Consider the following 22,167-nt stretch of genomic DNA (forward strand, 5'->3'; position numbering starts at 1 on the left):
CAAAATATTTTGAGCATTAACAACATAGATATATGTAACACAAACAATAAACTCAATCATTTAATGCATGTTTGTCATAATATAAAGTTTGCTACACCTCCTGGAGTCGCTGCTTTATAACTAGCCGACTGTTAGCATTTACTGTGAGCTACCAAACTGAGCTAACACCATCACCAGCTACAGCTAATGATCTGCAGTGTTTTTCATGGCGTTTGGTTTCTCTCAGCTGATCTCAGTATTTCTGCGGTGTCGGTGCCGATCGAGCGTCTCCTCCTGCTCCTGGAAATTATCCGTAGGGACGCTTGACTCAACCGAGTGTGTGCAGGGCTCTGGATGAGGCCCGTTTAGCTGGCCTGCCTGCCTGCCTGCCAGACAGACCTCTGCAGACTTCAGGACTGGCTGCACTCAGCTCCTCAACACCAACCTCAGCGCGCACACGGTCGATGGAAGATTATTAGGCGTGCACAGCATTTCAAATTCACACAGGTATGTCGAGCAAACGTTATGTCGAGTTTGGTCTAAGTTTTGTGTGTGTGCGCGTGTGTGGAAAATAGCTCCAGTGAAGCGGAAACCGTGAGACCCGAGTTCGGTTTACAAGCAGAAAGAAGTTGGCATCTTGCAGAAAGCAGCTGGGACTGATTCCAGCAGTGATGGCGAAGGAAGTGAGGCTCGACGCGAGCGTCTAAAGGAGCATTTAGTCGCTTACAAACGTCTTGCGCACTGGTCCCGGGCTCTGGCACGGGTTTTGGCACCAGGCCAAGGTTTGTCCTTTCTTCCACCCACAAATGATGGTCAGTGTGAGTTTTGTATTAGCAGTTTTTCCTTTAAAAGTCTCTGTTTTCAGAGACTGTGAGGATGTAGCCCGTCACATAGAGACCAGCTGAACATAAGGCATGAGAGGGGAGAGGAAGAGTAGGGGGAATGGTCTGCACTGTGCTCACATATCTGCTCACATATTATTTCCAGAGAGCTTTGAAGGGAGCAGGGACCACTGGTGAGTGAGTGTGTACACACACACGCACACATGCAGATGCAACAAAATGCTCTGGATTCAGCCGGACATCTCATCCAGGTTGTTAAGTGGCGTGAAGTCAGAGGATAGAAAAGGAATGTGTGTGTGTGTGTGTGTGTGTGTGTGTGTGTGTGTGTGTGTGTGTGTGTGTGTGTGTTCATGACAGAATGCCATTTGGCTGTAAGCAGTCACTCTTGCATAGACACACACTTTAAGGCTGAGCTGGTTCTGTAAACATTTAGTTTATAGAGAACTGCTTGTTTGCGTGAAGGAATTCAGAGTCGCCGATTTGACGCTGACCTGACGGGAATAATGAATCAGCTCTGCTCTTCCTCTCCAGGCCCAGAGGCCCGTCCACTCACCTTCTTACGTAGCAGCTGAGGACATACTGTCGCTGGCTCGTCCCCTAATTTATCTCGATATTGCGCAGATGTGCATCTGTTGCTTGTTTTGAACAGGTTTCCTTTTGCAGAACGGGTGCTGTGTAGGTGCCTGACGTGGGAGATGCAATCTATCTGTTTATTAATCTATTGGATAAACATAGAACATCCACCAGTTTCTCCAAACATCTCACGTTAGTAAAGTAGACTGAGACCTTTGAAGCGAGGCACAGTGCAGTTTGACCTTTAAAACAGTTGGATTATCCCGAGAACGATAAGCATTTCAGCTGTAATCATGGTGACTAAGACGGATCTACACAGGTTGATGTTGGCAGTCATGTCGATTTAAGAATATTGACACACTGGGGTGTGACTATGTTGACATCTGTGTGAAGTGTTGCAGTGCAGTCTCGCTGCTTGTTGTCGGTGTGTTTCTGGATCAGTGTCACACGTGTAACTTTTGTTTTTTCCGTTTAAAAAGTTTTATCTATTTCAAATGAACAAACATGTTGTTCATGAGCTGGACCCAGATCCTCCTCAGAAGCTCTCACTCAGCCTTTATTGCTTCCAGTGTCTGCTAAGTGAGGTCAGACCAGTTTGGGGTTCAGTGTTTTGCTCAAGGTCACTTTGACATGCAGACAGGAGGAACCAGATACTGCCACCTTAAACTACTGCTATTTAAATATGCTCGCTTCATTTTTTCCCACAAGAAGTTAGAAATATCATCTGACTTCACTCATCTAATCTATGTCTGAGAGACGATTATGAAACTTACTGTAAGAGGTTCTTAAGCTTAAAATGGTAAAATGGCCATGTTTTGGGGTGTGTTTGCCTTGATTGGCAGTTCATGCACAGCCATGGCTGCCACTCTCCATTTCTCCAAATTTGTATTTCCAGGGTCTTTGACCTGACCCTTATCTCAGGCCACAGGACTCCATATAGAAATCGATGGGTCGTATCACTGATGCTGTGTTAGTGTTTCTCTGCAGCAGGGGTGGGAAACCTTTTTCCTATCAGGGGCCACGTCCGTTTTTAAAAACATCCTTCGAGGGCCATGCTAAATTATTGAACACGTACATCACTAATGTCTAATGCGAGAGCTGGAACTGCTTTCCTCTGATGTCAGATGGAAGATGATTATGATACTTACGGCAGGTTTTTCAGTCAGCTTGAGGTTCAGCTTTGAGAGGTCAAATCACTTGTCTCTGAGTTTCCACGTCAGGTTTTCCTTCATCTTCATGAACTTTTCCAAACGAACTTTGGAACAGTTTTACTTTGTCTGGTGTTCGCAGCTCTGCAGCAGCAACAAGCCGCTTATTCCTTCATTAATTCTCCTTTTGAATGAGCTTTCAGCTTCTTAGCTATTAGCTCACTCACCTCAAAACCTGCCTGCAGAACACAGTCTCTGTCAGAATGTCTGTGAAAGCTGCTTGTTTGGCATCCAAACTCAACCGAAGAGTGTCAATCATATCCAAGAGGATTTGTCCTCACAGCTTATCCGGTTAGCGTGTTTCAAGCTGTAATGACTCTTGAGATTAGCCTTTTTCATCGCTGTGAGCTTGCCCCTGCAGACCCTATACTTCAGTACAAAGTTATTTGTTATTTGACAATCTGCATATACTTTTGTTTTCTTGACTGTTGAAATGATGCATGTCATCATGAAACGTAACTGCTATGTGTGTGTTGTGTTCAGGGACCACCTGGAAGGACGTGTCAGTTCACTATTTTATGCTGTTTTCTTCTATTGCAGAAAAATAATTCCTGCCTTGAGGGTATTTTTGTATTTGTCTGTTGCTTTATTTGTTATCATGAATTGCCTTACGGGACAGATTAAAGATTCATGGCCTGCATAAGGCCCAGAGGCCGGACGTTCCTCACCCCAGCTCTACACTCTGAGTTTTAGTTTGAGTTGACCTTCAGAGGAATTAGATGCAATAATAAGGAACCTACACTAAGTATAGACATGTGGTGTTTATGTGTGTGTGTGTGTGTTTCTTAATATTTTGGACTCAGCTGGTTCTGCTGCTGGCTGTTACTTAGCAGCAGCTCTGCACAGAGGCTGCTCAGTAATTCTTGGATTCCAGTTTCTGTTAATGCTTCATAAAGAATGTGTTGCAGAGAAAAGCCTTGTTTATGCGCTCACGTTGCCTCTGGTTGTGTTCTCATTCATGTGCTCTGTCACAGAACCAGTTGTAGATCGTTGCAGCTCTAGGTTCTTGGCATTCCTCTGCAGCGCAGTGGGACAGCGTTGGTTAGGAAGTGAGGGCCTGAGTGAAGCTCGTCCATTTATTCAAATGATTCATGTCCACCCTCAAACTTAATTCAGAGATGTTCTAAAGAGCCTCTCATCATTTCCGACCATGCATTCAGAGATGAACAGATGCGCCGTGAAAAGAATTGCAACACTGTCGAGCGAGTTTGCAGCCAGAGGACAGCATGTGCATTTGTTTAGTGTGCGGGGGTAGTAGTAGAAACAAAAACTGTGGTCTCTGTTTGTGCTCAGCGCTGTTTCCTGTGTAAAGCATGTGATCCTGGCATCTCGCTGTCCATCCACCACGGAAACTCATGACCATGTGCTGTGAATGCAACAGGTCAGAGTCATCAACAGCAGCATCATGACGACATAATTTAACCACAGATGATGTATGTGGTCCAGCAAATTCGAGTCATCTTTGAATTTTAATTATTATTCAGAAACTCAATGGAGAGGCCTGTTGCTCATTTTGACTTTGATTCCACAGGTAAACAGGTTGATTGGTAACAGGTGATAGTATCATGATTGGGTATGAAAGGAGCATCCTGGAAAGGCTCAGTCAATTACAAGCGAAGATGGAGCGAGGTTCAACACTTTGTGAACACATGATTGGATAAAGGATTTTACTACATGGGCTAAGGAACTCGTTTGTTTGCAAATGATTACATTCGGGTTTATTTACACAGCGTCCCAAACTTTTTGAAGACTGTTAAACTCCAGGGTGTGTTGGCATTTGAATTAAACTTCGCTGCATGTCTCAGAGCCAGTTTTCACACAGCTGAAGCTGTTGAATGGCATTTTGTGGCATCTCTGCTTGGCCTACGATATATGAGTCATGTGGTGTGATGTGTGATCACAAAGCATCTAAAGTGACTGACTAGCCTGCAGGCGAGCGGCACTAATGTTCATGTGACTGTGACATACAGGATGGGGGGCATTTCAATTCTCTTCTTCTGTCCTGTCTTCCTTCTCCTTTCGTAGTTGTTTGGTCCAGTGGATCTAATGACTAATTTGCCCTTCAGCTCTGTGTGTGTGTGTGTGTGTGTGTGTGTGTGTGTGTGTGTGTGTGTGTGTGTGTGTGTGTGTGTGTGTGTGTGTGTGTGTGTGTGTGTGTGTGTGATGAGGACCACCACAGTCCAGATTCTGTGATGAGATGAGAAATCATCAGAAAACTCGTTGACCAGAGGACATTACTTCATAGTCTGTTGAGACGCAGGGACTCTGCAGGGCTGGTGCTGATGTCATTGAAATATTGGGACAACCTGGCTCCTGCTAGCTTAGCTTAGCACAAACACTGGAAACCATAGACTGTATAAAAGATGGATGTAGTCTCGGTTACTCCCCCCAGAGGTTTCTGAGGAGCCATTGTGAAGCTCAGTGGCAGAAGCCCCGGCCGTCACCATCTTGGCAATGCCTGACTCCAACAAACTGGGCAAAGAGGTGGAGCGTGGGTGGAGCTGAGGCAGGCTAAATGAAGCCTGGTTGCTGAAACTTATCAGCCAGCTGTCACTCACAGTGACCATGGCCATAATTATGGATGAGTTTATAAAGTTTACCCTTGTACAGTTGTCACAAACAGGGAAATTAGCTAGAGACCAAAACAGTTTTTTGCATCAGGCTTTTATTTCTGCTATAAAGCTGGACATTTTAATATGGGGGTCTATGGGGATTGACTTGCTTTTGGAGCCAGCGGAGGAATTGCATTGGCTTTGTTTTTTCAGCCGTGGAAGTTGCTGCTTGATAGATATCAGGAGGAAACAGCTAGCACGGCTCGGTTATAAGGTCACAAAATCCACCTATATTACATCTAAAGCTCATTAATGAACATGATGTATTTTGCTTGAGATATGAGAGTGAATACACTTATTTCCCAAAGTGTTGCACTGTTCCTTTAACGCCGGCATGTGAATTGGAATTCAGCTTAATGTGTCTCACAAATGTTCATTAAAATGTTTTTTTTTTTACTGTTGCGCTATTGCCAGTTCAGCCGTCACAAAAACACTGCAACATGATGTAATGTGGTCGGGGATCTGAGACACCATGACAACACATGCCAAAAAAAGAAACTGAATTCAGCAAAAAGGAAAAAGAGTCACAGACACTGATGTCATTTTTGCATCCACAATCTCAAAAATCATTGAGATCCATCAACGCAAAGTGAATAGTATGACTTTCACTCACTGCTTCTTCGTGCACGGCATTATATTGTAATGTAAGGAGAGATGCAATGCCTGAACAGACTCTTTTAGCTTTACTTTTGGAGTCACTTACAGTTACTGCTGCACATTTGCTTTGTGTAAAGGCTTGGTGCTGATTTCACAGTGTGAGCATTTTTTTCTTGATGCATGAGCCAATTGCAGTGGCCTCTGTGGGGAACACAAGTCTTTTTTGTGCTGAGCTGAAGCACCAGCTCAGACACGTTTTTCCCCTTCACTGGAAACTGGAGGCTGGTGAAGAAAACCAGCTGAGTCCAGGGGAGAAAGCCAAGGTGTCTCTTTAAGACGCAGCTCTGGTGCTGTCGTTGGCTGGAAAGAGGAGACAAGAGGGAGAGTATTGAAGCGCAGCCGATGGTGGGTTGGCAGGCCGCCCTTTACTGTGTTGCGAGGCAGGAAGTGTGACACTGAGAGCACAGGAAGTTGCTGCTGTGGAGCTATGCTAACCTTTCGTCCAGCAGCTTTAAGCGCTGGGATCAGTTCACTCTGTTAAATAGAAGCTGTTCTTCATTTTCTAACAATAAAACAAGGGGCACGGCTCCTTTTTAAAGATTTGTTTTCTTCATGGTTGTGATGTCTTCTCATATATTTCAGAATGCATTCAGAAGGAATGATTTCAAAATAAATGAGGCACAGTCCGAGTCAACGTTCAGCAATGCAAGACAGCAAAATGCAGCTCAAAACAACATGTTTATTTCTCTGGGGGTTTGAAGGACACAGTGGCAGGAAAATAAAACAGCAAATCTTTTTATGGAGACATGCATAATACAGAAAGCTGACGCACATACAGCAGCATGGACGCATTTGTTCTTCTCTGTTCTTCGTCACCTCCTTCAGTTTTTAATGCTACTTCTTCATCATCCTCTACTTCTCCATTGTGGTCGTCAGCATTACAAGTAGTTTCACACACACGCTGAAAAACATGTAACCGAACTGGCCACTTTTTCTCATGCTGCCTGTGTGAACAGTTCAGAGGAGTGAGAACTCACTCCTGTCTGTGTTGTGATGCATCAACCTTTTATAATAATGGACTCTCCTTTCTTCCTTCTCCCGGGATATAAGGAGGAAGTACAGTCTGTAACCAATCATCAGTCACCACCTCAGACGTCAGCGACTTCTGAGTGGATGATGGATTTTCCCATTGTGGCCCCCTGATAGAAGAAATGCACTGATTTATCTGACATTTCCCAAAAACACTGGCCCAGTGGATGTCTGCACCTTTTCAAGCAAATTACATGTTTACATGAGAAGAATGAGGTTTTATATTTGACGTGAAAACTCTCTTTCACCCAGCAGTTTTCATCATTCATGGCAAAACTGACGCGCTGCTGTGTTTAAGTGTAAAAAAAATGAAGTGTAATATCTTATTTTAATGCATTTCTTTTAGAAAACAATGAAGCTTGTAACCCGTTGTTGTTTGATATTGTGCATTTGTAACAGATTAGACCAGTTTGTGTCAGAAAGAAGTGCATATTTTTATCAAAATAAAAGCATAATCTAAAACAGATGTAAAAGAGACAAGCAATCACCTCGAGGATTGTGCAGCCTTGGTGGATGAATGCACGCTCTGAATGCATTCTGGTTTTATATTCTGTTGGACTTGACAAACATCTTAAATATGGTGGACTCATATTTTTGTAATCATCAGTGGAACCCCAACACCCCTCCCCCAAGTGCAGAACTGAAAAAGAGGAAGTGACATGTGTCATATATATGGTTTGTGTGTTGAAGTGGGACTTCTCTGAATGTGAGACGTGAGTTTAGAGGAAGAGGAATCAAGAACGTCTACTCGACAAGAATGTTTTTTAAAGATTTTTAGATGCTGCTAATGTTCCGCTTTTTTTTCTGCTTACAGCTGTATGTGGCTCCTGTTCATATTTTGCACTTTTATGAGGAATGAACTAAGGTGCTTCTTCTACTGTCTTCTGAACATACTGCTGATTCTTCTATGGACACAGATTGAGTAAGTAGAGATGATTTCCACAATCTTTTCTTTGCACTGACAGCTTGTCACCATGTTGCTGAAGTAGAAAAGCAGAAAAAACATTTTTGAAGGGTGTCATTTGGTGACAGAAGTCAATAAAAGGTGAGATCTGAAACCTTAAACCTATTTTCACAGCTGTGGTTTGGTGGTGTGATGTAGTTATGAAGAAATATTTTTTTTAAAAGGCTGTCTCAGCTAGAAAGATCAGGTGATTAATCATTTAGTCGATTTACCTATTTTGATGATTGATTAACTGTTTAATTCTTTTTTCCATCAAACATGCAGTCAGTATGTTTAAATGCTAACTCAAATGACAAACGTTTGGTTTTGAGTACGAAGTGGGAGGTTTTACTCTCTTATTTTAATTAAGAATGAAGATTGAATTGTGAATATTTTGACAGATATTGTGATATGAATCATCGTTTTAGTGGAAATTATCATTTTTGCCTTTTAATTTCACTGAAAAACAAGCTGAAACTAAAAGGACACTGGCAGCACAGACCTAGCTGAGGCTAGTCGTCCACTCTGCCATGATCATTTTTTTCCCTTTTGAACATTTTTACTTTATCTCTCTGGTGGAGTTTATTGCAGACAGTTCACATGCAGATGTGTGTAAGAGTATAATGAGTTGCATGATAGCATGTGTGTTTAAGTTGGGTCTAAAAAGCCTTCTTACAATTGTTGCGATGTTACATGTATGTGATGTGGAATCATCACATTTTTATTTGCTGTGTTCTGGCTCTGTTGGACTTTACTGCCATCTACTGGATTTTAAAGAAGAATTTCATTCATTCCGCTCTATCTCGCGACGTTATTGAAAGTGAAAAATAATTTGCACATCTACCCAGTGATTCGGATCTGCTCCAAATTTAATGGGTTCCTCCTTTGCCCATGCTACACCCTTCCACCAAGTTTCATGAAAGTGGGCCTACAGTTTTTGTGAAATCCTGCTGACAGACAAAACACCGAACAAACTGGATCGAAAACATAAAACTTGTGTAATGATGATACGATTTTTTACTTCTTTACCAAACAAGCATCATCAGTTCTCTTACGTCTGGAGAATATTTTTTTGGGCATCTCTGTAGTGCCACAGTGCTTCATTTGTAATGGTGTCTTTTACCTTAATCAAAAAACTGCAATTCGGATATTACCATTTTGCCCTGCTCTGAGGTTAGACTCTGTTCTAGGTGAGTTAGGACGCTATTGCATTATTGGAAGCAATAAGAGTAGAAACACAGACAAGGGGGTCCTTTATGGTATGTGTGGTGCCTTACTTATCTAATCTAATCTTATGTTGTGTTGCCATCATTTGATTTGTCACAGTGTTATGCAGTAGAGATCGGAGGTGTTTAGCATACAGATGATGTGTGGAGGGCTTCATTGGTATTAAGTTAGCCTTTCTGGCACATTATCTAAGATACTGTGAAAGTAGGACTTAACAAGAAACAAAGATGAGAAAGTTCGATTTAAATACCAATCAACTAAAATCTGCAATGTGCCAACTGCATTTTTATTAGACAGAATTACAACCATCACCCTGAAAATCACAGGACAGAAGAAACTATATTTTTTTCACTGTAGCATAAATTTAAGTAGATTTCATGGAAGTGTTAAAAAAAACAGTGAAGGTGGTTCTGCTGCATGTTTCTCAGTGTTGTGCTCTGCCAGGCCTGGACATCTGATCACCTTCAGAGCCATCTGTACAACAAATGTGCGCAGGAATCTCTTCTAGTCTGCTAAAAATTTGTCAACGGCCATATTTAAATGTACTAAGTCACATCTGGTTACACAGCACATATGTCAGCAGAGGAAACACACACACACACACACACAGATAAACTGTGCTAAAAAGAAATCCCTCAGTTAATAAGACCAATACACAAAGGCCTCTCTACAGACGATGGTCATCTGTGCATGTTTCCATCACCAGATGAATTCAGCACTAATTTCTTTATTTGAAGAATGTTTAAAAGGTAAAATTAACCTGCTGAGTCGAATAGTAAAACAACAGCGATAGAACCACATCTGTGTGTGTGTGTGTGAGAGAAAGTGTATGAGACACACACCACAGGATGTTAGCTTAGCCACTCAGCACTGTTCCTGCACAGCCGACACATTTATTACTACCCTGGGTTACATTCAGAATGTCTAAAATTACCTTTTCGAGCTCGTGTTCAAGTCCACTCAGATTTTGAACTTTTTAATGACCGGCAGCGCTGTGAATTGTTCTTGATGATCTCCAGCGTAGACTTGCGTATGAATACACTCGAAATTTGAATGTTTTTCTTCATCAAATTACACAAGGTGTGGCTGATTTGTCTCGTGGTTTCGGGAACATTAACATTTACTCTTGAACTGTGTGAGAACTTGGGCAGAGTTGAGTTAAAAGTGATGGGAGGTTTCCACAGCCCCTCACCCACCATCACCCCTGTAAAAAAAAAAAACACCTTTCTGCATTGAACTGCAGGCTATTCTAAAAGAAAATTGTTTAAAGTAAACTTCTGTCTTGAGATAATTTGATAGTTTAGCTTCAGCTGCTGTTTTTGTTTAAATTATTATTATTAGTATTATACCTGTGATTTTGATCTTTTTCTTCTAGTTGAATGCCGTATGTGAGATAAATCAGATCAGCCACGTATTTGAGGATTTACTCATCCTAACTGACACATCTTATTTGTGTGTGTGTGTGTGCGTGTGTGTGTGTGCACGAAGTAACTCTAATGAGGTGGAGGAGCACAGGAGGTTCAGTGGCAGGATGAAGAAGCCTTTTTATGGCCATTTGTAAACTGAAACATATGTGTTTCTTCTGTGTGTGTGTGTATGTGTGTGTGTGTGTGTGTGTGTCTTCAAAGGATCCACGCCCTGGAATCCCTCACATCTCCTCTCTCTCTCTCGCTCTCTCTCTCTCTCGCTCTCTCTCTCTCTCTCTCTCTCTCTCTCTCTCTCTCTCTCTCTGTGTCAAAGGAGCCATTGTAAATGCTTAGCTAATATTAGGCTGTGTGTGTGTGTGTTTGTGTGAGAGAGAGACAGATAGGGACGATTTTAAATTTGGACACACAGGCCTGTATCTGAGGGCGGAAGTCTTTCTGCATTTGCTCTGAGCTGCTTCAGTATCATCAGCACATCTTCCACTGAGAGTCAACTCACAGGACACAGTTTGCTTGTTTATTCATTGCCTCTTGGTGCATTTTGAAGAACATTGTGCCAAATGTGTCCAGCCCCCCCATCTGATTGCCGCTCGTCTTTCTGATTTCATCGGCTACATCTGCCGTTGTGTCAGTGTCATTTCATCACTGCTGCAGGAAATGAGTCGACGTGTTAGCCTCTGCATCCTGATCAAAGCTGTGAAAGCGGCTGAAGTAAGACTCGTTCACTCTCGGCTCCCTCCTGATGCTCAGCCTGTCCTGTAAGTACGTTCAGCTCGGTCTGCTTTAAGTTATAAACTCAGCATATTTTAAATGAAGTAGCAGCACTCAGCACCAGGTGGTAGAAGAATGTTTCCCTGTCACACAGGGTTCAGTCATGGTGGAGGTGGAAGTGTTAGCACGGTGGAAACGTGCACAGGTGCATTTGGCTTTAAATCAGACAGTGCAGCTTCGCCTGGCAGCGAGAGAAGTTCGCTAGTGTGGGTGCTGTTTCCCTGTTCAGCTAAAGTTTTGTATTTATCTGAACGGTAGCCATTATTTTTTCATTAACCTTCACTGTGATTTGACTCAGCAATCACTGATGAATTGTGTCTTTCGTGATTGTTATTAAGTCAAAAAGCCAAATATTAGCTGTGTTGCAGATGCAAACCTTGTGCTGTCTGTATGTCTGTTAGTCAGCCTCTCCTCTTGCTCTGCAGAAGCCTTTGGACTAAACATGTCCCGCAGGCTCTCGCTCACTGTTCAACCTTATTTTCTCTCTGTTTTAAGGGCTTTTTTCCATCATTGCCTACATTGTGGAATTAGTGGCAGTCCTATAAAGGATAAATGTAAATTGAACCTTTAGTTTAGCTGAAACGATTAATCGATTAGTTGTCAACTATTAAATTAATTGTTAACTATTTTGATTCAGTTTGAGTGATTTTTTAAGACAAAAAAGTCAAAATTCTCTGATTCCAGCTTCTTAATTTTTTTTCTGTAAGTTTCTTTACTCCTTTATGACAGTAAACTGAATATCTTTGGGTTGTAGAAAAAACAACATTTGAGGATGTCATCTTGGGCTTTGGGAAACACTGATACACATTTTTCACCATTTTCTGACATTTTATAGATCAAACTAATCAATTAATCGAGAAAATAATTCACTGATTAATCGACAATGAAAATAATAGTTGCAGCTCTAATCTTTAATAAGACCTTAACAGACCCATGAATTATCATGTTGGAGAGCCTTTAGTAGGGTGAGGGTAGAATATGTTCAATTAACTTTATATATTAGTCGGTGTAGGCCACAGCTGGTATGATGGAGATGAGTTTTTTTTTTTTTTAACAGAATCACACAGGCTTATTATTTATTAGGTTATGTATTGTTTAAAAAGTAAACAATGGTGCACCAAAGTTCTTGTGAAAAAAAAATCTTCAAAATTAACAGGAATTACAACTGAAGTGTAATTTTTTTAAATGCAGCAACTAACTGGTGAAGAATTAAAATCCCCTTATAAGACATCTGCGTGTAAACATTAAATTACATTTAGGTCACAAACTAGTGCAAACAAACGCAATTAATTCAACCAAAATTCACACAAGTAGTATAAATAAGTAACAAAACATTGAAAACTAACAGCAATCAAAATTCTTTGTAAATGTTTAGTGCAACGCGGCACATAGGCGTAAACGTAGTTACATTGTACATCCAGCTATTAGACAGTATCGGACCAGTATCCAAAATCAGCATCGGATCGGTGCTCCCGTGGATGCAAGGATGAACGTCGGGATGGTGCAAACAGGTGAAGAGGGAGAGCACGATTTCAAGGCAGTAAGGAGGAGAATGTCAAAATGATGCGAAGCTGAGATGCAGAGGTATCGTCATCCTAGCAACCGGAAAGCTGCGGTGCTGGAGCCGCGTGGCAACTTCCTGTTTGTCGGCAGCAGCATACAGGAAGTAAGAGGCCCCAGGAGGACGGTCTGACTGTGTGTGTGTGTGTGTGTGTGTGTGTGTGTGTGTGTGTGTGTGTGTGACTTAAAATGAAGTGAGAGGCAATGCAAATTTCATTGAAATGTCATGCGCAATGACAATAAAGAAATCTTGAATCTTGAGCTGTGTGAGCTTTGGTGTGCAGCGGAAAATGGCTAATTTTGGTTTGAATTTGAATGTGAAAGTGTGTGTGGGGGAGGGACGGAGTGTCTGTAAATTTTACATCCAACTTGTTCTTCCTCTTAGTGTGGGTTTCTGTTTCGTGGCCTTTTACCTGACCTGGCGTCTGATCTGATGTCATTAAAGCTAAAGCAGCTTTGGGGCCTGCTCGTGCCCAAATGTCAGTGAGTTTGCCTGTAACAGTCAGCACGGTGTTGTTGATGTGATATGTGCATCTTTGTCAGCCACAGGTGTCACAGTTCACTGTGTTCACATGTTTGTTTGCTGCCTTCAAAGCTGTCAAGCTAAACCCTTTTATCAAAAATGGTTATAGAGAAGTAGCTAAACGTGTCCTCTGAATTCTTTTGTTTTGATGTGTGCACCAGACCATACAGTTAAATGGGGAAGTGCTGTATCTTATGTCAGTAATGGAGTTGAACATGTATACAGATGACTTTTCGGGCTGTTAAATGCTGGTTATATGCAGATAGCTTGATTATGTTTTGTGTCCACAGTGCTGAGACCCTGAAAACTCTCTCTTCCACGTCCCTTTTCAGTATTGTTAGTTCATTTGTCGCTTAACCTGTGTTGCACACAAACAGCTCCAGTAAAAAAAAAAAATCATATGTTCTAAATAAATAACAAATCTAAAAAGACTGCACCAGTGAATGTATCACTGTCTAATGCTGATAGCACATCACTAGTACATTTAAGTAAAGCTGTGGTTGTGGCGTGGTTGGGTCTAAAGCCCGATTGGCATGGAGACAAAATATTACAGTCAGAGATGTGTTGAGACAATTGATTCAAAACTAATTTTTCAAAAATCTTAGCAACAGAACTAATAATACTAATTGGGCGATAGTTGTTAAGATCAAGCGGGTCACCCCCTTTAAAAATTGGGGTGACCTTGGCACATTTCCAAGATAATGGGAGTGCACTAGTAGATAAGGCTAGTTTGATAAACTTAGTCTCCAGGCCATCTGGTCCAGGGCCACAATCTTTCTTTAATGTATGAATGACCATTTGGACCTCTACAGGTGAAGTTTTTCTACATGAAAATGAGCCATTAGGAGCTGGGTTGTTATCGGTATTAGAAATTCTATATTGATCAAACTTAAAGGAACTGCCCATGGAGGAGAAGTGCTTATTAAAGGCATCAGACACAGTAACATATTTACACGTCATGTTTTCAGGAACTTAACAGTCAAGTTCCTGTTAGATGAAACATTAAGTAAGTCACACCTTGATAAGCTCACTGTCAGCTGAGTTATTACCTGCTGTTCATCCTGTGTTTTAAACGTCAGTCAGTCCCTCCATGAATTCACTTCACTGTGAACCTGTTATGTTTGAACCAAGTTGCATGTTTTTCAGATGCCTCAGATTTTTCCACAGCAGTTGATCAACGTGGATGCTTTGCCTGTTTCATCAACACCTGAAAGTCTGTTTTGAACCGTTTCACCTATTGCTGCCATCGTGGCTGTTGGAGATGTTAGAGTAGCCTGTTGTTGGCCAGGATTCAGCTGATGGAGCTGAGGTGTGGTGAGCAGGCCACAACCACCATAGCTACAGTGTGACATCAAGCAAATAACCCCCAAAGCACAATTCTTTATTCTGCAAACTGATTCTCAAACTCGTCACTAAGAGACATTTAAGGAAGTGAAATTAAGTACTGTAACCACTGCTCATTGTGGACAAACTGTATTGACTTTGTATTTCCACAGAGAAGCTCATGGTTTTCTCACAAACTCAACAGCGTCAGATGAACTGCAGCTGAAGGCATGTGAGCGATGGCTTCGGCAAATGTCCGTCTGGGAACTTTTTTGTCTGTCTGTGCTCTAGATGGAAAGATAAAAGTTGAAATAAAAAGGGGGCACCCCAGAACTGTCTCCAGACTGTACAGCACTGCTAAAATATCTTGCAATGCCAGTGTCATTTGTTGGTTCATGTGTTTTATTAAGTGTGTGTGTGTTGTCTGTCTTCCAGGGTGCGGCGTCCAGTGCAGACAGAGTAAAGTGAAGAGAGGAAGATGCCAGTCCCGCCTCCCCCCCCACCCCCAGGGCCTCCCCCTCCTCCCACCTTGGCTCTTGTAAGTCATCCTATCTGTCAGTCCCCATCCAGCCGGATCTCTGCCCTCTTGAACATGCTCAGCAGAGACATCTTTTGGATGAAATATGTCATTACATATCTTTTCCAGTTCAGGCTGCGTGATCTTGGTCATTCTCCACTTATTCATTGTTTTCTGTCATTTAGTTTCACCTTCATTATCCCATCCTGCTGTGATGCATTTAACGCACAAAGATCAATGAAGTCACTCACTGCTTTGCTTCTTTCTCCGTATTTTTGCAGCTTAGCTTTGTCTCAGTGACTGCACATCCCTGCATGTGTGTTTGTGTTTCAGGCCAACACAGAGAAGCCAAATCTAAACCGTGCAGAGCAGCATGGAAGGAACGCTCTGTTGTCCGACATTTGTAAAGGAGCCAGATTAAAGAAAGCTGTTACCAATGACCGCAGTGGGCCCATACTGGACAGTAAGTCAAGACTGTTGTGTTTGCATCTCTAAACAAATGTGCAGCAATTCTGAGTGTGTCATTTACAGTATGCATGAACAATTCATTTAATATTGTTTGTTTATCCTTTCAGAACCCAAAGGAGGTGGAGGAGGAGGAGGAGGTGGTGGTGGTGGTGGTGGTGGTGGTGGAGGAGGGTGTGGAGGTGGCGGAGGAGGTTTTGGTGGTGGTGCTCCTGGTGGTTTAGGAGGCCTGTTTGCAGGAGGGATGCCAAAACTGAGGTCTGCAGCAAACAGAGAATCCAACGGTAAGTATATATGAACGAATATGTAAATAGAAAGTACTGCGGCGTGGTGCACCAGGTGCTCCACCCACAGTGTACACATGCAGATTAGGTTCGTTAGGGACTCTAGCATTGCTCATTGGTGTGAGTGTGAGTGCGAATGGTTTCCTCTCTGTGTGGTTAAATGGCGATAATGACAAACACAAAAAACACTGCATCCAGCAGCACCTTTTACTTTTGCCTTTTCTCTCCTCCAGACTCGGGACCCAGCCGAGGGCCCATGCTGCCCCCAGGAGGCCGCTCTTGTGGGCCCACCCCCTTTGGTGGCGGTGGAGGCCCGCCAAAACTCCCAGGAGCCCCCGCTGGTGTCCGTGGCAACGTCCCTGATCTTCCCAAAGGCCGCCCCAATTTCTCATCCAGACAGGACACTCCAGGAGGCCTCCCTCCTCCCGTACCAAACACACCTCGACCACACCAGAGCTTCCAGACTCGCGGGGGCCCGCCTCCACCCTCATTCCCTGGAGGACCCAGGCCCAGCCCTGCTTCTGGACCCACGCCTCCTAGTGTTCCGCCAGGGAGGCACGGACCTCTCCCTCCACCACCAGGAGGCTCCTCAGCTGGGCCAAGACCAGGATTCTCTGCCCCCCCTCATCAATCCCCAACCAACAGCCGACCTTCCTTACCGCCCACACCTGGAGGGAGGCCTCCACTTCCTGACGACCGGCCCCCGCCGCCACCAGCTCCTGTGGGAGGTCATCGACCATCTATGCCCCGCGATGTGCCCCCTCCTCCTCCCCCCTCTATCAACTCCAAACCTCCTTCCTCTGTCTCTTCCTCCTCTGCCTCACGGTCCCCAGCCGGTGGCGGCCCGCCTCCTCTCCCGCCGGGCCGACCGGGACCGCCGCCTGTTCCACCCAGCCCAGCTGGAGGAGACGACCACAGCACCCCTCGTCTGCCCCAAAGGAACAGCTCACTCAACTGGTATTGGCGACATTTTATCTGTTTCTACCATTTCTTTATATTTGTTCAGGGGCCGGGGATGAGTTGCATTGAGGTCAGGTGTGTTACAGCTTTGCACAATGACTGCACCTTTCTGTCGTGAGATCTGCTCACCTGCTTGTTCTGGGTTTCTAATATACCACACATGTCTTACAGTAGATACACAGATTAAAGTTCTGTCTCTCCTTTCCAGCCACGGTCCAGCTCCGCCTCATGGTCGGACGGGACCTCTCCCTCCTCCGCCAAACGAGAGGCCGCCATCTCTGGGACGGAACCAGTCCTCAGTGCGCACAGGTATTGAATATTGGATGAATGCAGTATATAACCGATATAAAATCATTTGTGATGCAGTGTGTGTCTTCTATGTCGAAATACCATTTGAGTGAGGAGTCGCTGGGAATGCAGCATCACTTCACCTCTCATCAGCTAACATATCAATTTTTACTTCTACCTCCAAAGGGCCTCTTCCTCCTCCTCCTCCTCCCTCAGGGCGGAGCATGGGTGGGGGCAGCGTGAGATCATCACCAGCTCCTTCTCCCATTGGTCGGCCAGGCCCGGAGCCCCCTCGTGGTGGACCCGGAGGTAGACCACCCCTCCCCCCGGACAGGCCGGGGACAGGAGGCGCCCCTCCACCGCCACCCATGGGTAACGGCTTCCAAAACTCTCACCACAACCAGATACAGGGTGAGTAAATCCCTGAAGGTGGTGGCTTGGTGTATGTGAGAAAAAGCCCTGCAAATGCTGTTTCACCAGTAGAGAGCTGCTGGGGAGGAGGAGGAGAATGATGCCAAAGTGCCTTACACAGGACAATATAAAACCCATCGTTTAGCTCTAATTAGTTCATGTGTGCCAGTGACAGCTTTGCGGGTCGTTAACACAAACGCTTCGCCTTGCAGAGGATTGACTGTGCTTCTCTCAGCAAAAGAAATCTGTTTGCCCTCCGTGTTGTTTTTACCACATGAGTTCCAGCGAGTTCAGCTATGGAAGAGAAACCCGCTGACCTCCCGTTTGTGTTGTTTTTGTCCCGCTGAAACCAAAGGAGTGAGTTTGATTTGGAAGGCAGCGGGGACAAGAAGCGACAAGGGCTCCCAAATGTCCGGAAAAATCCGCCAGTCTTTAATCACATTTCCTCAGGTCACAATATTCTGTGACTGTAGCAGATTGAAGACACAAATAATCTTTTTAGTGTTGGGCTTTGAAGTGCTGAGAGAAATCTGTGTTTAGTGATACAAGTTGGAATGAATTCTTAGATTTTTATTCTTCTTCTCGTTATTTGATCAGATATTTCCTGACTTAAATGATAGTTTGATTAAGTTTGTATGTAGATTACATTTCCACTATAGAATAGAATCTATCTATTTCTACCAGGGTGGAAACTCATCTGTGGCTCACCAAAGGTTAAGAAACAACAACATAAAAAGCCCAGATGAGCAGTTAATAAACCAAACACACAGAAGATTAACATTAAAACACTTCATGTTAATGTCTGTGGCTGAAATCTCACCAATCACTTGGTAAAGTCAAGATCATTGATCTTTAATACCTTTTAAATTGCCAGAGGGGCTCTATAGCGCCTCCTTGTGCCCAAATGCTTAAACTGGCTGAAAAGACAGTTTACTTTTTAGAATAAAATATAACTCAATAAATTATTACATTTTTCTTAATCCTGAAATAATCTGACGATTTATAGTTTATTGCACAAGAATGTTTTTTTTCTTTGGAATTTGGGTGAATGAGATAAGCCTTCTCATAAATTTGGAAATGATGTCACATTGGCACAAAAATCAGAAAAGCAGTCGTTTCCCAACATTATTTACGTTCTTGGAGTGACTTCTAGTCCAGCTGCTCTGCACCAGCTGACTCCTGTTACTATGTTCCACTGAAACCTATTGAGCTCACTTTATTTCTAATCCTTCTTTACATTGTTTCAAATCAGAAGAATCCTGTGTCATGTGAGTTTTGTCAGTCTGATGGCGAGAAACCCACCGACCTCTATTTCTCTCTACCGACAGATGAGTGGGAGTGTCGATTCAATTTCCATCCTGTGTCGGACTTTCCTCCACCTGAGCCCTACGTGCCCTTCCAGAAGACCTACCCTAGCAAGATCGCCAAGAGTGACGGCAGAGGTCAGTCTGACACACACACACGCTTGTCTTGCATATGTCTAAAATGTTTTGCATATGTCTAAAATGTTTTTCAGGAACAAACTGGTTTGCAAACAGGTTTAACCTGCAAATTGGGATGCAGTCTCTCTGATGTTTAAAATTATCCATGAAATCACAAATTTTTACCTTCGACATGAAAATCATTACATTAACTTTTGAAATTGGTAAGAAATTAAGACATGTCCATTAGTGTAGCGCACAATGCACAGAGACAATGTACTGAATAAAAGCAGATGGGATTCACTAGAGCAAACTCTACATCTGCTATTTTTCATTTCAAGATCCAAGAGTCTTTGTCATTGAACATGTCAATGAAATTTTCATTGCAACCCCCATGTTAGGAACAGATAGTAAGAAAGATAAGATTAGAAAGAATAAAATTAAGATAACTACAATAAAATTAAATAAACATGCAGTAAAAATATTTGTAAAAGCAATTAAAAATATGACAGAATGAAAATATACTAAGGCAATAAAATATACTAAACAATAAACAATAAAATATGGAAGTGAAATGTGCAAACAGAATAAAATATACAAGCAGAATAAAATATACACAGTGAAATGTTTTGTTTCATTCCCTATGAACAACAAGATATACTGTAAAATGTCAGCAACCTCTGAGGTAAATACAGCACCAGTCCAGCTTTACTGTGACATGGCGCCACCTGGTGGAAGAAATTCATTCTTACTAAAGTTTAGGAAAATACTAACTTCTCTGTACCTTTGCTTCTTTCCAGGTTCTGGTAAAAAGGAGAGAGGAGCTCCTCCACTTCCTCCTGTACCCAGGTGAAGAAGAGGTGGCAGCGAACACAACCCCCGGAACTACTTTCTCTGTTTCCCTACCTGTCTCTCCCTCTGTCTGCTGCGCTCATTGTGCTTTTACCCACGGCATGTGGTTCATCTGTGGACTGCAACATGTAAAAATGGACCTACAGTATGGTTGACCAAGAAAAAGGACAGACTCACAATGTGGAGTTTACAACATGTGCCTCTGTAGCAGCAGAAAGGCTGCATTCAAAGACCAAAGCCCGTTTAAACTCCGGTACACTGTGTGATAAAAACGAAAAAGAAAACTTGCACCTCTTCAGGCACAATGTGTTATTTTCAGGTTTACAGCTGTGCTGTAGCTGGAAGATGCTTTTCAGAGTGAGACAGCAATCACTTACGAACAACAGCATCTTCGTGAACTTTGATCCATCAGCTCACTCTTTCATCCTTTGCTTACAGTGGTTGATAGATTCCATAAACTGCTTCGCTCGATATTATATTTTACCAACCAGCTACACTTTTAGAAACGATGCAGTCTCTCACTTGACAAATAAACCAGCATTTGGCAGGAAGCATGTGTGACTTTCCCAGCATGTTGGCACAGCATCAGGCAAAATCTACATCTTACGCCGAATTTATCATGAGTCCCAGGGTTACAGTGCAGGGCATCCTCAAGTGTGTTGACAAGCTGTTTCTCCTTTTGTACCAGTGCTTCTCTCGTGCCTTTTTCTATTCAGGATTGTAATTTTCAGGCTGCTTGACTGAGTTAAGGGAATTAGCCTTTTGTGCCTTAAATTATATACTTAACGATAATTCAGCTGGATTGGATCACCTCTGCCGATGTAAATGTAAAAACAGAAGCTATACAGCAGCTCGATTGCCTCTAGATTATTTAGCATAGCAAAGTGTCTTAAGTACAACATCGATACATAGACGGACATGAAACCAAACTAAAAATGGCCACGGCGTCCTGCTACCGCTGCAGAAAACATCAGGGGAAATGCGGGTGTTTAATTTGCCAAAGCCACATGTGCCTTCACAGTATGTTTATTTACATCTGTGTGTTTCTGTTGGAACCACTGAACGGTACTTTACATATGTTAAATGTGATGTTAGCATGCATTTAATGCTTATGATGAAGCTGTTTTCAAGGACATTGTATGGTTTTACTCCAGCAGTGGTTTACAATAGAACTCTTACTTTGCTGTTTTGTTAAAAGCTGCCTTGACTTTACGAAGGACCTGTGTATGTATCTGTATGATTTAATCAAGTGGTATTGAAGGACTGTGTTATTTTAAGTTATGTGTCTGAACTGTGCAGTATTATGTTTTTTGCTTCACCCAGCACTGCTTTGAACGGTCTTTTGTATACGAGATGTATTATTATCATGTGTTGGTCAAAGAAGCATTTTCTTAAAGACAATCATGCAGAAGTAAACCAATTCACTCCAATAAATAAAATGCTTTAAGATGCTTTATGTGCTCTACGTGGGCTGAAATGCGCTTTTATTGGACTACACGTTTTAAAATAATTTGATATTCCTGCACAAACGACCAACGTTCAGTCACAGACAAGGACAGCAATGTAATGTAATGTCAACATCCAGACGGAGTGATGTGTATTCTCAGATAAACAACATGCATCATTACATGTTCGTGCAATAAAACTGGACAGCATGTTGGTATGACAGTGTGTCATGATACAAGACATTGGGATTTTGGCTATGATGTTATGGCATAATAAAGCTTAAATGTTGTGGTTTGTAGAACTTGCATCAGTCAGCATTCTCTAATGCCCATTTCTTGATTGTCCTGCCTATATTTAATTTTCATCCCAAGCATATTGTGACATTATTTTTTTCAAGGCAAACATTTAGGGGTATTTATATCCATATATACACCCAGTGTATCTCAGTATTTTTCGCTGTTGGGATTGGCTGGAGGCTCCTGCGCAGGTTTTAAGGGACTTCACAAACTCAGATAAAAGGTCTATCTGACATTTTTCTCTGCTGACAAACAAGAGTCAAATTTTCTCTTCAAACATGCATGAGCTGTTACCGAACCGTTTGACATTGAGCTGTTTTCCCACCATTAAACTGCCTCATGCTTTAGACTTAAGAGTAGTGGAGGCAACAGGGAGCCATCTTTGCAGTGCACACTGCAGGTTTGCGATGTATTTCTGGCATTATTAACCCACAATATCTGAGGCTCAAATGCATCAATGTTTGCCTGTGGACCAATGGAATTAGATACAGTGTGTTTGGTTGTGTTGCAGCTCATTGATATTTAAATATTTCTTTCCATTTAATTCGTTAAGTTC

General features: G+C 42.7%; 1 protein-coding gene across 3 annotated transcripts; it reads left to right on the forward strand.

Moving 5' to 3' along the window:
* Window positions 1-357: 357 nt before the first annotated feature.
* wipf1b (WAS/WASL interacting protein family, member 1b) lies at window positions 358-21,613 on the forward strand. 3 transcript variants are annotated; one of them, XM_041947773.1, is made up of 10 exons: window positions 358-486; window positions 7,715-7,822; window positions 15,107-15,209; window positions 15,522-15,651; window positions 15,764-15,937; window positions 16,171-16,894; window positions 17,106-17,206; window positions 17,372-17,596; window positions 18,925-19,038; window positions 19,818-21,613. In XM_041947773.1, the coding sequence occupies exons 3-10, from the start codon at window positions 15,150-15,152 to the stop codon at window positions 19,868-19,870; spliced, it is 1,581 nt and encodes a 526-aa protein (XP_041803707.1). In that variant the 5' UTR covers window positions 358-486; window positions 7,715-7,822; window positions 15,107-15,149; the 3' UTR covers window positions 19,871-21,613. The 3 variants fall into 3 exon arrangements, with proteins under 3 accessions (XP_041803707.1, XP_041803709.1, XP_041803708.1); XM_041947775.1 differs by lacking the exon at window positions 7,715-7,822 and having other exon boundaries at window positions 448-486; XM_041947774.1 differs by lacking the exons at window positions 358-486; window positions 7,715-7,822 and adding an exon at window positions 11,005-11,252.
* Window positions 21,614-22,167: the final 554 nt, after the last annotated feature.

This window comes from Chelmon rostratus, chromosome 11 (genome assembly GCF_017976325.1).
Source record: "Chelmon rostratus isolate fCheRos1 chromosome 11, fCheRos1.pri, whole genome shotgun sequence".
NCBI classification, from domain to species: domain Eukaryota; kingdom Metazoa; phylum Chordata; class Actinopteri; order Chaetodontiformes; family Chaetodontidae; genus Chelmon; species Chelmon rostratus.

What these genes read in the sequence shown, in the direction of transcription:
- wipf1b (XM_041947773.1), top strand. Translation starts at nt 15,150, where the DNA reads ATGCCAGTCCCGCCTCCCCCCCCACCCCCAGGGCCTCCCCCTCCTCCC. An exon ending in CCAGTCCTCAGTGCGCACAG is followed by an intron (nt 17,207 to 17,371) that starts GTATTGAATATT and finishes CTACCTCCAAAG; the next exon opens with GGCCTCTTCCTCCTCCTCCT. An exon ending in CGCCAAGAGTGACGGCAGAG is followed by an intron (nt 19,039 to 19,817) that starts GTCAGTCTGACA and finishes GCTTCTTTCCAG; the next exon opens with GTTCTGGTAAAAAGGAGAGA.